The sequence below is a fragment of the Centroberyx gerrardi genome, chromosome 20, assembly GCF_048128805.1.
Source record: "Centroberyx gerrardi isolate f3 chromosome 20, fCenGer3.hap1.cur.20231027, whole genome shotgun sequence".
Classification (NCBI taxonomy): domain Eukaryota; kingdom Metazoa; phylum Chordata; class Actinopteri; order Beryciformes; family Berycidae; genus Centroberyx; species Centroberyx gerrardi.
Window position 1 is genome coordinate 6,685,875 of NC_136016.1, and position 17,425 is coordinate 6,703,299.

At 44.5% G+C, this 17,425-nt stretch overlaps 1 protein-coding gene across 1 annotated transcript in view; it reads right to left on the reverse strand.

The window, feature by feature from the left end:
* The window catches only part of aatkb (apoptosis-associated tyrosine kinase b), a 28,454-nt gene that overhangs the window by 8,058 nt on the left and 2,971 nt on the right, over positions 1–17,425 (reverse strand). The window contains exons 2-10 of the mRNA XM_071907840.2: positions 17,044–17,177; positions 11,843–11,984; positions 8,527–8,606; positions 7,520–7,638; positions 6,853–6,940; positions 4,844–4,977; positions 4,181–4,265; positions 3,666–3,787; positions 198–347 (exon numbers count right to left, since the gene is read on the reverse strand). Coding sequence (XP_071763941.1) covers positions 198–347; positions 3,666–3,787; positions 4,181–4,265; positions 4,844–4,977; positions 6,853–6,940; positions 7,520–7,638; positions 8,527–8,606; positions 11,843–11,984; positions 17,044–17,177 — 1,054 coding nt within the window. The remainder of the gene's footprint in view (positions 1–197; positions 348–3,665; positions 3,788–4,180; positions 4,266–4,843; positions 4,978–6,852; positions 6,941–7,519; positions 7,639–8,526; positions 8,607–11,842; positions 11,985–17,043; positions 17,178–17,425) is intronic.

Consider the following 17,425-nt stretch of genomic DNA (forward strand, 5'->3'; position numbering starts at 1 on the left):
ATGATGGAAGGCACAGGAGTGCTAGAGCCCTGGATTACCATTTGTAATGAGAAAGAAGAATAAGAGTGCTTATGTGAATATTGTGTTTTTCTGTTTGCCCTTGGTATCACCTCTACCCCTGAAGGACTGTTTATGGTTCTGAAGATGTTTCTAAATGTGTGTGTGTGTGTGTGTGTGTGTGTGTGTGTGTGTCTCACCAGCGCTCCGCCAGGGGTACTTTGAGCAGGGGCTTGGGCAGCCGGAGCTGCTGCTCCCTCACAGCGTAGGTCAGTACTTGTCTGTCAGAGTAGTGTCTGTAGGGCTGGTTCCCCAGCTCAAACAGCTCCCAGATAGTCACACCCAGAGACCTGGACAGCATGGACATTGAGAGGATGAAACATAAGACACTAATCTGAACAAGGTAATTTAAAAAGGATGTGCCATTCAGCCCTAATAACAAATCACTGTAAGGGATTTGCAGTGTGTCTGCGGTAGGGTTGTCACGATACTAGAATTTCTAACTTCGATACAATACCCAGGAAAATATTGATATGCGATACCATTTTTGATACCACGGGGGGGAAAAATGAATTTTCAATCTTTTTTTTTTAAATATTGTTTTCATGTTAAAATATAATTTTAACATGAAAACAATATTTTAAAGTTGTCTGAGATCAAACAAGACATTTTTGATTGACAGGTGTTGATCGCCTCATGATTTGCTCTTTTTTATTGGGGGAGTGAGCTTATACTGCACAAGCATGTGAAACTGCAATAAGCAAAAAACACAGACACAGAGACCCAAACTAGTCCCTTAATATCCGACAACGCCAGGGGGAAATCCCGGTGCAAACGAGACAGATGGACGGACAGACAGACAGATGCACGCTTCTCCATAACGTAGGCCCGATAAAACTCATTCAAAACTTTCAGGGTTCCTACACCTTTTCCAAAGTCAAATTCAAGCACTTTTCAAGCATTTTCAAGGTGCATTTTCAAGCTTTTCCAGCACCTTACAGCTGTGGTAAATTACATATTTATATACATATATATACTCAAAATGATTATTTCACTTCTTCATCACATTAAATCAGATGTTATTGTGCTATAAACAACCAAAATTATGTTTCATGACAGCAATGCTGTAGCGATAATGTAGCGACCATTAATACCAGAGATAGTATTAGTGGAAATAAACGGGATGTTTTTCTTAACAAGTATTGCTACTCCCCTGGCTCTCGCATTAAATTTAGAATGATATATTTGGGTTATCAGGTTCTTCTTAAGTTTGCTCTTTTGTGAAGGTGTGTTTCTTATAGGAATATAATATCTGATTTAAAGGTTTGGAGCTGTAACCAATCAGTTGGTGAAAATACATCTCATGAAATAAAATAAGTGCTAATATGATGATTGGGGTGATCTCAGGTTGGGCTGGAGCTGCATTACGAACGAGGGGAGAGGGATTTAAAAAGAAGTGGGCATTTAGGAGGCAGGAGGGTCCACTGAAAGATAATATGGAGCATTATGGAGTACAACACCACCACTAACTATGACCTCAATCAGGGATGCAAACTCATGGAGAGTGAAAAAGGTGACAGATACCAGGGCAGACACAAAACTACTCAGAAATCATTCACCTTAAGTGCTCTATTTTGGGATCAAAAAGGCGACTGTCACCTAAAGGTGACTAGTTTGCATTCCTGCTCAGTGCTAAACATATAATTGAATTAACACCTCTATGACAGTGTCAAAAAAAACCTGAACATTATAGGCATCATAAAAGTAAACTTTATGGCAGAACAGTTGTATTGGATTGTAGTACAGTAGTAAGAGATGATGACAGGACAACAAAGGGGGAAATGAAGCGGAGTCTGTAACTTAGTTTACATTTCCAAGCTACGTTACCGTTAACATTATTAGCTATGTCATTTAAAGGTAATGTTAGCTGTTACGTTGCATATTCCATAAATGAACGTGCCGTAATTGACATGCAATACTAGTACTACCATATTGTATCACCCTCGATCCCTCCCGAAAATCGACTATCATTTGTATTTTTCGTTTTCAAGCCAACACTCACTGAAACGGCAACCTCCACATGTCGTCTGTTAGCCTCCCACTCACTTCACTGTCCCATCAGAAAAAAAGACTGACACACATGCGCAGTGGCAAGCGAGGCTCGAGCGAAGTCGTCTTCATTTTGTGCGAAAGGCAAAAGCAATTAGGCTCTCTCTCTCCGACTTATTTTATTTCTTTATCTAAAAATCGAACTATTCAGTCAGATAGCGATTTATTATGAAAGTAATGCAATTAACGTTACAATTTCAAGCAGTTTCAAGCACTTTATTCAAAATCCAAGCACCTTTCAAACCTTGAAAACACCACATTAAAATTCAAGTGTTTTCAAGGATTTCCAGCACCCGTAGGAACCCTGAACTATGCATTTACACAGCAGATTACCCCTGCTCTAGTCATCAGCCTATCAGAACACTTTTAGCTTGTTGAAGCAACAGATACCCACCAATGATAGGGAAAAATCAGCAGGGCTAGATTTAGTGGATTATTATTGACAGAATGATTTTAATCGGACATTTCAACGTCAGGTCGAGCCTTCTGACCGGGCCCGGACAATGCATCTGAAAACCGGACAGTCCGGTCGAAAACCGGGCATCTGGCAAACCTACTTGATGACATTAGCTAGCTCTGTTGCAAATGAGTATTGTATCCGTTTCCAATTTTTAGTATCGATACTTATCGAAGTATCGATACTTTTGACAACCCTAGTCTGCGGTACTCGTTTATAGTGACCTTATTGGACTTTATGAGTTTTTTATCTCTTAAAGCAGTGGTTCTCAATGTGGGGTCCGGGGACCACCAGGGGTCCTTGAGGGGGTTCCAGGGGGTCCACAGCAAATTGTTGAGTCATTAAACTTCACCATTATTTCATTTGCAAGAAGTTAACACCATTAGATAATGTAGAAGAATGACTATTTTGATCATAGTTTCACTGTTATCTCTACCTACAATACCGACAGTCATGGAATTCTGGACAAAATCATATCTAACAATAAAAATATTCTCAGATTTGGGTCCGAGAGACAAAATCTCATCGAATGGGGGTCTCTGACTCTAATGTGGACTAAATTAGGGGTCCATGATATGAAAAAGGTTGAGAATCACTGTCCTAAGGTATCACTATAATATTTCTATAGGGAGTTGTAGTGTTGCTGTGATATTTTTATAGTATCCTTCTAAAATGTATTGTAGGATGGTAATTGTTTTTTTTCATTGGGCACAACTCGTATACCTTACCTGTTAATAACACCTTTTGACACAACATGGTCAAATTGTATTTGTTAACATATAAATCTTATATGTTAACAATATATTATATTGTTATATTTATATATTTCCATATATTTCCAGAAAAGTATTTTTCTTTCCTTAAAAGTCCCCATCCTTTCATAACTTATGTCTGTGTGAAACTATGTTGTGTACTATGAATTTATGCCATAAAGATGTATGTCAGCCTTAAAAGGTGGGTAAACTGAGTTTAGGTGGGTTTTCCAGCGCTCCATCCCTGCTTGTCCTAAACTAGACACAAGGATGTGTTGAAAAGTTGCATGGATAAGTGAGTGTGCATGCCTGTGTGTGTGTGTGTGTGTGTGTGTGTATGTTTATCCTACCAAATGTTGCTCTGTTGGTTCTGGTCAGCCACCAGCAGGTTGCCATGTACTTCATCCACCAGTTCCGGAGCGATCCAACGCAACGGCACAAACATCTGATCTGCTGTCACGTAGTAGTCATCCTGATGGGAGGGGCAAGATGTTGATAGAAAGGGAGGAAGAAAGAGAATTATAATGCTTTGGATATGGTTTTTATTTGATATCAGTAACACAGTAAAAATCCATCTCAATCATTTTAGCATTTTATTCTGACTCAAAAAAACATACTTTTTCATAATTCCAAACTAATTTATCTTACTATTCTGGTAGTTAGGTTGTGAAATAATTTTGAAAAAAAGATATACATATATTTGGGTAAAGTAAATTCTAGTCTACTCTATTCTTTTTTTCTATTTTTTTTCCAATTCATCCAAATTATCTGAATAAGTAAAATTATGTGCTGACACAACAATAAGGTTAATTTCAAGTTGGGAAAAAGTAAGGTTTCAGTGTGTGTGTCTCCTGAATAGATCTACCTTGTACTTAGTGTGGGACAGGCCATAATCCCCTATCTTCACTGAGACATCAGCAGTCAACAAGCAGTTCCTCAGAGCCAAGTCACTAGTGGAGGGAAGGGTGGGAACAGCTGTTACATTTCATTATTTATAACCACACTAAGCAAGACTAGTGCACAGAGGCGGGCTCATATTTCTTCAGGCACTGTGGTATTTGGAATGCACTGCATGCAAACAACATTGACCGACAGCGAGCCGCAATCATTAGTCTTACAAGAGCTGCCATTGTTCAACACTACTATCTCTGAAAACACGTATCGACGCTGCACATATCGAGACAAATGACGTGGCAGGTAAGAGGCGGGCGACCCACCACCCAGGCTACCACTGTCTCTGCAAAGGATGCTGCAGACCGAGAGGAGGTTAAAGTTGCTCTGGAGAGGAGTGGTCACCCCCTGCAACAAAATCACTGATGCTGGAGTCTATAAGGAGCACTCAGGCAGCACCAGGATATTGTTCCAGGAAGCAACCGGGAAGCAAAAAAGGCAGATCCTGCCCACATCACAGCTGCAGGATGCTGGGTGGTTCTGTGGTTAACACACTAAGCATTGTGTCTATGAAAGGGCTCCAAAATGACATTTAATTATGACGTGTGCAATAGTGTGTGAGGTTGCGTTTTTGTACCTGTGTGTGAAGTTGTGTTTGTGCAGGTGTAAGAGTCCCGATGCGATGTCACAGGCCATCCGCTGCAGAATCAAGGGCTCTGGGGTCATGGTGTCAGCAGTCCTGCAGCTTCGTAGGTAAGCCTTCACATCCCCCTGGACACAGCAAACAGAGGAGAGAGGTCAGAACAAGAATAGAAAAAAAAAAGAAAATGACACACACTGAGCCAAAGGTCAGGACAGTGTACACAATGTGTAGCCCACAGAGCTGGAATAGATCCATTTTAATTTTACTGTATGAGTGTCCATCCCTATAATGTTTGCACTGTTACTTAGCAAACAATTTCTTCTGCATATTACATCATCTGACCACTGGGGGGCAGTCTTGTCCTTAAATGCTCAGAAACTCTATTGCAACAATAGTTGGACTACTGGAGAGACCAGACTTGAGGGGGACTCGAGGGAACGTGGTAGTCATGATTAAGAGGTAGTCAAGAGACAAACTTGTTGCACAACAGTCTTGTTGGAAATGTGACTTTCCTTCCTTGGAATCACCCTCTAAACACCCTCGACCCACCACACTACAAAACTTTCCTGTCTTTCTAACAAACATGTAATTTGTGATAAATTGCGACCAGATTGGTCGCATTAGATTATTTTATTGGGGGCGTTGTGACAATTGGTAGCCTAAACTAGGCCTATACTTGTTTAGATTGTGCAGTCACTAATAATGTTCATGAATAGTTATAATCAATGATCTGTTGTTTAGGCCTACTGACTGTGCAACATCAATCAATGTTATCAAACTAAAAGTTTAATTTCGGTGTGGGGCATAACTTGTTTCTTAGTGTCTTTATGGACAAATGCTGTCTTTTAAATTAACCATGTCAAACAGCATAATGTAAACATTCTGCTTGCTTGGTTCAAGAGTCAAACTCTGGTTGAATCACTTGTCAAGGGATTAGAAGAATCCCTGCTGGGTTTTTGACAGACCCACCCAACCGACTGACTGACTGACAGAGTGACTTATAGTAGCTGCTGGTTGCAGCTAAAACTGGACTCCTTGGCAGATTCTTAGTCCTCCACACCTCTTTCTCAGCACATATGTAAATCAGATTAAGACTAATTACACTAATTCTCTACAAATGATAAATGAGTCACTCAATAAGGCTTACTGGATCATAACATCCACTGCTGTCTGGTTGCCAGCAGGATTATCGCATGTTATTTAACAATTTCATGCGTGATGACAGTCAAGTAGTCAAAGAATATGAGAATCATCAGAGTTGAAATACTGCTTGTCCTCCACACCTCTGTGCCATCACATATATGTAAATCAGCGTTGTGAAATCAACACTTAGTATAATACCTTGTGGCCTGATTGTGAATGTTACTGCAAACAAAATATATTGGGGTCAGCTACAACCAACTTACTTCATTTAACACAGTGGAGTGAATCAAGAGGTGATTTAAGAGATGCAAGGTGGCAGGAAGCCAGTCTCAGTTTTTTGATTACTTCACTGTCACCACAAATATCTGTGTTAAATCAAATGAAGTAATCAAGCCTGTAGCCTGATGGCAGCTGATGGTAGATTTTATCCCGCAGTTGTGACTGGTACAAACATAGTGTGATTTACTGCTACCTTTGGGCTTGCCTGCCAAATATTTACAGAAGCTGCCAAGAATGTTTTTATTGGCCAAAATAATTAACAGAAACTACGTAGGCTATTACATAGATGTTTTCAATGCATTTTATGTGCTAAATAAGGTCAGGTGAAATATAAAAAAACACTGAAATAAAGCAGCAAAAGTACATTTACAGCAAAGAGATTGAATTGTTAAAACCTTTAAAATGTGTCATTTTTAAATTGTTCCTCTTTAAGTCCAAGGCAGATACACATTTACCCACCAAAGGTAAAGTTTACCCAGCATTGGCGCTGAGTGGGTATTAACTTCAGAACTTTAAAGTAATCCCATTACATGTAATTCCTTTTTTTTCCCAACCCTGGCTTGTGGCTTAGCATTACCCACCAGTGGACAAAACTCCATCACCAGCAGGTAGGGAGTGACCTCAGTGCATTGGGCCAAACACTGCAGTAGCGCAGGGTGCTGCAGGGCACTGGAGACCAGCATGGGGGGTGGAGGGGGGGTGTAAAGGGAATGGGAGGAGGGGGGCAGGGGAGCACAAGAGCATAGCAGAGCAAAAGGTAAAAAGTGAGTCTTGACATATACAGTATAAACCACACAAACACCTAGACACACACACACCACAATTGTGAAAATTTGTACAGTTACTTCAATGATACCTCATCAATATACACTGATTTCAATAATTTTACTGACATTAGGCCATTAGTGTTAAAACTGAATAATTTATCCAGTTGCAGTATTGCTGACATTGCTGAATAATGCAGTAATGCAAATTAGACTAGAAAATTATAATTTGACAGAGTTTGAGAGAGTACTGAAAGGACATTATCACTGTTTTGTTAAAAAGTTGAAAACTGCTGGGTGACAATGCAAGGATGAAAGAGAGAGAGGAAGGGTAGAGGATATAGCAGACAGAGAAGATGAAAGAGGTGAAGACAACAGCATGAGAGAAAGAGAGAGAGAGAGAGAGAGAGAGAGAGAGAGAGAGAGAGAGAGAAATCCAGTCAGAAACACAGGGTTTTGCAGGGCGACGGAGGGGCATGTTTACCGGTAAGGCTGCGCCTCCTCCAGGAAGTGCATCTGGTCCTGGACGCTGGCGCTGGCTTTCAGTTCCTTGACCACCACTTGGGTGGTATTGAGACCCGCGTTCACCTCCCCCAGCAACACCTGCAACAGCACCAACAGAGACATATACGCACAGGGAAGACAGACAAACACATTGACACACACACACACAAACACATGTGCATGAGCATAGAAGCGGGGTACATAGACATGGACATTTATGGGGGGGGTGCACACACAACCGCACATTCAGAGGAAACATTTGTACGCAAAGAAAAACAGAAAAGGCGACACAGACATAATGCAGACATGCAGCAGTTCAGTGAAGAAAACAGACAAATGTTAAGACAGCACACAAAGCAATGCATGCAGTTACAGACAAAAACAGCACACACACACACACACACACACACACAGATGGACATACCCGGTCAAGGTACACAAGAGTGGAAAGGGCGTGTGTGTTCATGAGTGTATGAGTTTGAGAGGGAGGGGGGAAAAACAGACAAAGAAACAGAGAGGGAGAGAGAGAGAACGAGAGAGAACGACAACAATATGTTATCTGGGTGAAACAGCGAGATACCACAGCACACAGCGCAGCCCGCACAATATGAGGCCTGCAGTGGCAGACTGCTGCTTTGAAAATTGCAGCAGCGTACAGTTTTTTCCCTAGGGCTTTCCGGAGAGGTCTATCACTCCTGGGAGAAGCTGACATCAAAGGCGCGAGGATCAGGCCGGCATTACACTGACACACACACACACATAGGCTACACATTACAGGTAATGCGGCATGTCGGCCATTTTAACCAGCTCCATTCTAAACACGCCTGGGATCACAGCGAAGACTAATAGCCGTGACTTGAGCCTCACTGACGCCATATTTCATTTACTTTTGCATACTCATGCAGCAGCAGGCACATCAGTGAGCAAGTGTAAGCCCACCGACAGGAATACTAGTTGAGGAGATTGAGGTGTCAAAAGTGGGCTCACCTTCCCGAACCAGCCATTGCCGATCTCCTTCAGGTAGAGAAGACTGTGGCGGCCGAGGTCGGTCGATTTCAGGAGTTGCACTGGAGGAAAGGGAGCGAGAGATAAGGGTGTTAGTGTCACAGGCTATCATGTTGGAGTGAGAATCAGCCGCAGAATGATGTCTTACTGTTGTGTTCCATTTTTTAGAAACAGTAACACGGCAAAACGCACCACATCCAAGTTCTTAAGCAACACCTATAGAATCCGTCCTGGGTCCATTCGCTTGACATTAATCCTGCCCCACATTAGATATCCTTACATGCCAATGGACATTACCCATGGTCCCAAACTAAACAGAACGAACCCCGCTCTGAAGTCTCATTCTATATTAAGCCGACTCCGGCACCGATCTGTCTGTCCGGCTCCGTCCTCCGGCTCCCCAGTGCATATCACTGTCAGTGTCCGCTGATGACCTGCGCCTGTCCCGCCTGCCGAACACGCCCGGCCGCCCCGCTCTCTCCGTCCCGGCTCAGCCAAACGAGACGGCACTGACGGCAACATCGCCCCTCTGCCCTTCCTTCTCTCGCTCCTCTCCATCTCTCTCTCTCTCCACCTATCCCTTGCTTTCTCTCTCTCACTCTCTCTTTCTTTCTCTCTCTGTGTGTCTCTCTCCCCCACGATGACACTTACATTCTAGGCGTCGAGGCGAGACAGACAGCGCTTTGTGGCGTTTGCCGCCCCCCTCCAGACGGCCACACAGTCCAGTCACTGTGTGGAGGCCATATTGGACACCCATGTCTCCTTCCCCAGACGAGTCATTCCTTAGGCCCGCTCACACACACTCTCCGGACCCTAAGCAGAATCACGGCCATTGTCTGGCTGCTAGGGCTGCATGGCACCAGTTAGGACCAGTTAGTACACACACACTGGGGCTATTATCCAAAGCTCCATGACATAGGAGTGAGTTGAGTTGTGGCAATAACAGCGGCAAACAATGGTTCCCACCTACGCCATTATGTTTTCTCCCTCAGCCTTGGGTATTCGTAGGGGTGATAGAAAGCTAAAAGAAAGACTGAATACACATGATGAAAACAAGTTAACTTAATTGCCTCAAAGTGTATTCCAATGTTTGGATTTATTTGCTTTCCTTTGAATTGTTTTTTCAAATTTCCAATGTGAGAAACTGAAAATACCCCGACTACTGTAGTAAGTTCTCGGATCTCTTTACAGCCAGTACACTAACTCAATTTCCATTTGACAGCAGACTGTCTGGCCTTTCCTAAGCCGTGTGCTGTTGAGCATCTATCTGAAGAATGTGTCTAGCTAAATGGCTGGTAGGCAGGAAGTCTTTAGTGAGACACACAGCGGCTAAATCACTCAGAGCCAAATGGAATTCCCATTATCCTCTTCCAGTCCAGTGCATCCCGGTCCAGTCTCTGGTGAGGTGCTGAGCTATAGTGCTGCCCTTGGACAATCCTCCAAATTCAATTGTGACGTTTACCCATGGTCGCGTAACTCAATTTGAAATGGTGGCATGCCGAGGATTTAGAGGGCGCCATAATTGACAGGGTTACTTTGTTCAGCAAATTTGTGAAAGTGCAATTGTGTTTGTTAGAAGTATTGGGAATATGTTTTCTGGGTGAGAGGCGATGTGTGTGCACCCTTGCATATGTGTGTGAATACAAGGGCTGTACTTCTTTTTGCTTATATATATGTGTGTGTGTGTGTGTAGCTGTTCACACATCTCCGCGAGTGCTATGAGTGGGTGTGAATCCATTACTCTTAGCCTGCAGCACAGAGCAGCTGCATCAGGGTGGGTCTTGGGGACCTAGCGGCAGGCCGAGCCAAGCTCTTACAGTATGGGTGTCTCATTAGGGGCTCCACCTATCCACATACTCCATTCTCCCATCAATAACCCCAGTTCACAGCAGGGGGAAAGGGGGGGGGACGTTGGCTGAAGGCAACGAGACTTACTCACAGCTCCTAACTACTTCAGCTCCCATCTACCTCACCTCTCAGGAATCATCAGAGGTTGAAAAGGTTGGGAGGGAAAGAAGACGAAGCCCTGACAAAATGGCCGCGAATAGCAGCCGTCAAACATAAGAAAGATAATGAGAAAGGTATATGGAGATTTATAAGTATAGATAGAACAACAGATCGATTTCTCTCACTTTAGTCTATCATTTAAAAAAAAAAGTTCCTCTGGTGATGTCACTGGGTGAGGCCCTCCTGAAGGGTGCAGCAACAGACTCCTGACCTCTGTCACTACTGCAATACCATATGGTTTCTATTATTCACTGAAGAGGAAGCATATGTTAAGCTTTTATCCAACACTTAGCAGTATGTGCCTTTTTCACACTGCGACTGGATCTGCTTATCTGACTAGTACAGGTCAAACCTTAGGGCCTAGTCTCAAACAAACTTGCACATCCACTTCTGTTTGAGCTTTGATGCTTACTATAGTGGAGCGTATGGTTGGGGCAGACCGACCTCCGGGCGAACTCAGTGGGCATGACCTATTAAGTCCAACCACACTCCGATATCATAAGTTTATCAGGCTGAATCTACCCCTATCAGGGCTATCAGCCCCATATGCATCAACGCACAACAGCGGCCATTGTCACACAGAACCAGATAGAGAGGGAGAAAGCAACAGGGTGAAAGAGGGATATTCTCATCGGGGTTTGGTGCTCTCGCATGCCTCACATACCAAGGAGCAGTAGTGTAGGCTGGCCGCCTGGACATTATTATGCAACAGGCAGATGTTTGTGGGAGAGAGTCGGGGTGAGAGAGAGTAAGAGAGAGAGTTGAAGAGCACAGAGTTCATTCTGTAGGGACCCAACACTGGAGCTCAGGCTAGTAGGGATTGTGGGATAGGTGGAGGCCCAGCCAACCAAGGCCAGTGTTAGGGCGTTGGTCACTCACTCCGGGGACAGACTCTGGCTTGGGCCAAACACAGCCTTCCTCTTACATTACTCTCACACCCTTGAAAAGTTCTCGCATTTGTAACGCTCTGGCATATTTGCAAAGCTGTTGCAAGGTTTGCATCACTTTTTACGGCGAAAAGAGTAAAGACATAAATTACAAAGCGCTGACAAAAAACGTCGAAAACAATTTTCCGTTTGGATATTCCTAGGCCACCTGTTATACCTTTGACATCATCTTATATGTCATCCCCTTTGAAAGCAGAGCAAAATCTTAAATCTCTGTAAACGCAGCCTGGGGATTTCAAAGATTTTCTGGAAGTGAGAAGACTGCAAATGGGGGTGGAGGGGCCAAGTTTTAACTGAACTGAACTGAACTGAACTGAACCGAACTGAACTGAATGTTGACCCACCTGATCGAGCGGGTTGCTTGGCCACCGGCAGGGAGACCTCGGTGAGGGGCAGGATGTAGACCTCCGGGCCGCTCTGGGAGGCTGGCGATGCCAAAGTGGACAAATCCGCATGATACTCCTCCCCGTCCACATTCTCAAACTCCTGGAACACACAATGCACAAATACACACAAAGGTCAAAGGTCATCTAAACGAAGCTTGGCAGACCAGACCAGAGAAACAAGGAGCAGGTTGCTCCTTGTTTTGTTGCATTAGACTGGCAGTCTTTCTTGACTTGGACAGTCACAAATTTAAGGACATGAATTAGAAGTAAAGGTCAAAGTGAAAAGCATCCTCAAAATCTTCCAAACGCATTAAAAGTGTCATTTTAATGAAGTGACATAAAACTGTAGCCATTTAAAACAAGCATGGTGTGTTTTTTTACTGCATCAGGCCCTAATCTTCCTCAAGAAGCATCATAGAAAACAGTATAAGCAGTCCATTCCAGAGAAATAGGAAATGGTGCCAGCAAATGGAGCAGTCATACAAATACAAAATTGATGATATTGTGGCTTAGTCCTTGGCCTCTTGAGAGTGTTTCACAAGGCAGAACCGAAGCGAACTGAAGCAAGCAGTCCTGGCCTAGTTCAGCGTCTCCCTGAGCTGCTGTGAGACTGCTGGAACGGGACAATGTAAACACGGCAAGTCTGGTTTCTCCAAAGAATATTAGCACTAAGATTATCATCATCCTCGCGTTAGCAACGAAGACAGATGATTTTAGAGCTGAGATGCCTTCTGGAAACCAGCACAGCACAGGTACGGACTGGAGTGGAGAGATGGGCTGAATTCACGTTCACTTTGTTCCACTCAGGGAGTATGTGTTTTTTTGAAAATATTTGACTAGGAAAACATCATATTTGGCCATGAAACTGTTTAAGAAAACTTAAATAAATACCTAGCCATTGCAAAGCGCAGGGCAGTTTCAGTGTAAATTTAGCATTGATCGAATGAACAAAGAATTCAACCCCAACCCTCCTGTAGTGTGAACAGGGAATAAGACTTTTGCCTTCATTTACTGCAGTATAGGCATCCGATCCAGCTCTGCGATGCATAGGCCCCATATGGCCGAGAGCAGCAGAGCGATCAATAGGTCTTTGCAACATTGAGAGGCAGAGAGGCATTAGTGTCTGCAGCAGAGAGCTTGATAGTCAGACTGATCGAGCTCAAGTCACTGGCAATAGAGATCTTCCATTATAATACAGATAGCTGGTCCTCAGTGCTGACTGGCTGAATCACATTGTTACACACCAGATAAACACACCTATGACCGCATAACAGTTCATTTAAATATGAATGCACTAACTAGCAATCACCGCTCATATCAGTACTGTTCAAGAACTATATTGCTTGGCAGAAAAGTCACATTTAATTGTTATCAGAGAAGCTGCGTGAAAGATCCCTTATGTCTGGTGGATGCAGTGACACATAGCAGGATGAAGCAGAGATAGAGGAGGGGAGGGAATTGGCCGGATCCAAAGACCGGATGTCAGGATAAAGCTCTCTTAGTCGGGAGCCGTGGAGCGGCGGGGTCCCAACGATGGAAAAATGTGACCCGCCGTAGCCCTCTGCAACACCCACTCATGTATACACTCACACACACACACACACACACACACACACACACACGCGCTTGCACGCACACACACATTAAAAACACAAACACCTCCATCTCTTGTTTCATCCTGTCCCCCAAGAGCGCGTGCACACACACACACAGCGCGCTCATGCATGTATGACGCGCACATTGCACACACACACATATGCACACACACTACACGCACACACACCCTCCCTCCCTCCGCCTCAGATCCACATCTTCACACGGCCCTGGGCGCCCTCCCATTTAACATGTGTTTTCACTCTCCACATCATCAGAGGACCGACGACACAGACCTCTCACACATACTGTGACACGCACGCACACACACACGCACACACGCACACACACACACACACACACACACGCGCCAGCATTTACAGAACATCCAAAGACGCAAAAATAATCTCACACATTCCATGCATGCTGCACTAAGTCGTGTGAAAACATGCTGCGGTCTCTTATTTGCAAAAAGGGTAAATACATAAATATATTCACATACTTGTGCTTTTCACATGCAGAATGCAGAAAGACTGCTAACAATACACATTTACATGACCAGACTGTATAAATAAGTTACAGAAAACCATTACTTCAAATGAAACGCTTTCATTCCACAAACTTCTTCAAATATTTACATTTGCATTCTTCTTTTAAGTGCTCTTTCCCCATAGCTGAACAGCAATATAACCAATTGACTCTCCCAGTAGTAAAATAAACATAATAAAATCATCAATACATTTGGCACCGTGACCCCACAGCATATCCAGCTCTCTTACCTCGCCTCAGAGTCCAGTGGTGAGGATGACATGTTGCTCATTCAAAGAGGAAAGGCTCTCAAATGCCCTTAAAAATATGCCTTCTGCCCTGGTTACAGCATCTCAACCTCTGCAGACCTCTCTCTCCTTCTCTCTCTCTCACACACACACACACGTACAATAACACACCAGGGTCCCCAGGGTGGTGGGGGGGGCCCAAGCTGGTGTGATGGGCGCAGGGCAGCAGGAGGTTGGCGGTGCCAGGCAAGAGTGCCCACAGCAAAGGCAGGCACCGTTCTGCAGAGAGAGAGAGCCTCATTGTTGAGCGCGGGGAAGAGGAGGAAGAGCTTTGTAGCTGACCACCACTGTCCCTGGGACTGTTGAGAGGGATGGAGGGATGGAGGGAGAGGAAGAGGGATGGAGAGAGAGAGAGAGAGAGAGAGAGAGAGGGAGAAAGAGGGGGGGTGGAGGGGAGTAAGAGGGAGGAGCGCTATCTCCCAGTTCGCAGGCCAGCCAGATCTTGTGGTCTTCTCTTGTGAGAGAGAGAGGGAGAGAGAGAGAGGGAGAGAGGGAGATAGAGAGAGAAAGAGAGAGAGAGAGAGAGAGAGAGAGAGAGAAAGAGGGATGAGAGGGGGGGGGACTGAGAAAAAATGGGAGAAATTGAGCCCCCACAAAAATGTGAGGCAGAAAAAAAGTGGGAGGGAAGGGTTTTCACATTCTATACTCATGACATCACTCTCCCCTTCCTTCTCCTTCTCCTTCTTCCTCTCTCTCTCTCTCTCTCTCCCTCTCTCTCTCTTTCTCTCTCTCTCTCTCTCTCAAAAGCCAAAGAACATCTGCAGGGCAGTCCCCTTCCCCAATGAACCAAGAGCGCGCGCACACACACACACACACACACACACATACACACACACACACACGCACACACGCATACACACACACACACACACACACACACACACACACACACTGACTGACTGCATTCATTCCTTAATCCCTAACCCTGACCTCAACCCTCACCACTACATGACTAAACTTTAACCCTTACTCTAACTAAACCTAATCCTAATTCTAATCTTAATCCTAAAGTAGCCCCTTTAAAGACATGAAAACAAGCAAAATGTCCTCACTGTGAAGGATTTTCTTCATCTCCCTATCCTTGTGAGGACATTTGGTCCTCATAAGTATAGAAATACAAGAAGACACACACACACACTTTTTTTTTTCTTTTTTTCCCTGAAATCCTCTCTTCCTGCTCTGGGAGAGGCCGTGTCCAATTCCAGATGGGGCCCCGGGGCCGGATGCACTGTGGGCTCTGGGGTATGCCCTTCCTCACGCCCTCGCGCCCCCTCCCCCCCCACCCCCTCAACCCCCGGCCCCTTTTCTGTTTTCGGACACACCCTGACAGGACCGAGTTGGGTGGTCCAGCCCCACCAGAAGACATGAACCAGACATACAGCACATAGATACGCATACAGAACAATTACCTGCACACAATACATATTACTCTTATTATCTCTTATTATTATTATAGAGAGTGGGTGAGAAAACAGGAGAGATGTGATGTCATGCGGACCTAAAGAGATACTCCTCAGTGCAGCCCTGCGTTTATTCAGACAGACTCAACTTGTAGGGAGAGGAAATGAAAAAGGGAGAGAGAGAGAGAGGGCTTAGAGAGAGAGAGAGAGAGAGAGAGAGAGAGAGAAGATGGAGTTTTACCAGAGGGTGAACATGTCTGATGATTATTAATACAATCCTACACCTCCATGACTGTGTGAGAGGAGTCATTCGACAGGCTTAATTGCGCGGCTTCGTCTCCTCCTCTGAAATTTCCCCTCGCAGTGTCAGCGCCTCTGCAAAAGTTCTCTAAAGTGACTCGAATTATGTTAATGGCTTACACACTGTTGCGGCATAAATTAATCAGTCGGAGAATAAATCTCATATTCTTTTGACAGCGGCGCGTCTTGTGCGGGAATATTAACTATAGGAGCTTGTTGCATAAACCACAGCGGATGAGATCAATGGAATAATGCATTACAGTATCAAGCACTGCTGTGTGTTGTGTTATGCAGTGCGTATTTTGGTGATGTTTTTTGGTGAAGTTATCATAAATGTCACCTTTAATAAGTTGAAACATGCAGCTGAACGGTGCAAAAACCCACATATGTAAACTCAAGAGAGCAGATAGACAATGAGAACTCAGAGAGATAGAGATAGAGCACACACACACACACACACACACATACAGAGACATATAGACATATATTCCGTCAATTTTGCAGTCGTGCACAATCCCCGCCATTCCTCCCACGTTCCTTGTCCTATTTTCTCCGCTGCCGTGACCCATTTCTGCGCGCTGTTCAGAAATGGGGCCGGCATACACAAACAGCGAGTGGATGACAAGGACAAGATGGTTCAGAGAAGCTGCGGGCCTCCCACTGCTCCACAAAAAACAGCCTCTTCCCCACCTTTGTCTGCTCTTCCGCCTACATCCCATCAACATTTTTGCAAAGCGTAAGTGGCTGGAGACCTTGTGCGCGGAACACAATAGGCATCTAATGAGAGGCTGTGGGGGGAAATTTCCATGTTCAGGCCATTTGCAGTAACGCTTGTGGGCAAAGAGATTTGGAGTGCGTATCTCTATGCAAGACGGCATGAAAAGTTGATATGATTTAATGAGTGTGTGTGTGTGTGTGTGTGTGTGGGTGTCGAAGTGTGTCTCTCTGCCTCATATTTTGCAGATTAGAGCACCAAGGGAAGTGATTTTCTGTACATCCGAGTGTGTGTGCGCACAAAGGAGAGGCCCACCTTGAAGCCGCCCTTGCCCTTCTTGCAGCAGAGGCAGGCCAGCATGAGGAAGACGAAGGTGAAGAGGCCCGAGAAGGAGATGGCCACCACAGCCAGGGACGACGACCAGGACAGCTCACTCAGCGGAGCGCCATCTGCAGGAGACAACAAGAGTTACAATCACAGGTGTAGACACGCACGCATACACAGTATACTTTCAAGTGACTAAAAGGCATAAAAAAGCGTGAATCACATAACGATGCATTCAGATTACGCAGCTTTTTAAGGATGAATGTGTTTTTGCATGACTGTTTCACTAGCAGTAAATGGGCTTTTCCATCACTTCATGTATAATGTAATACAGCCCATAAACAACACCTGATTGCTTTGTCAGGAGAAATTA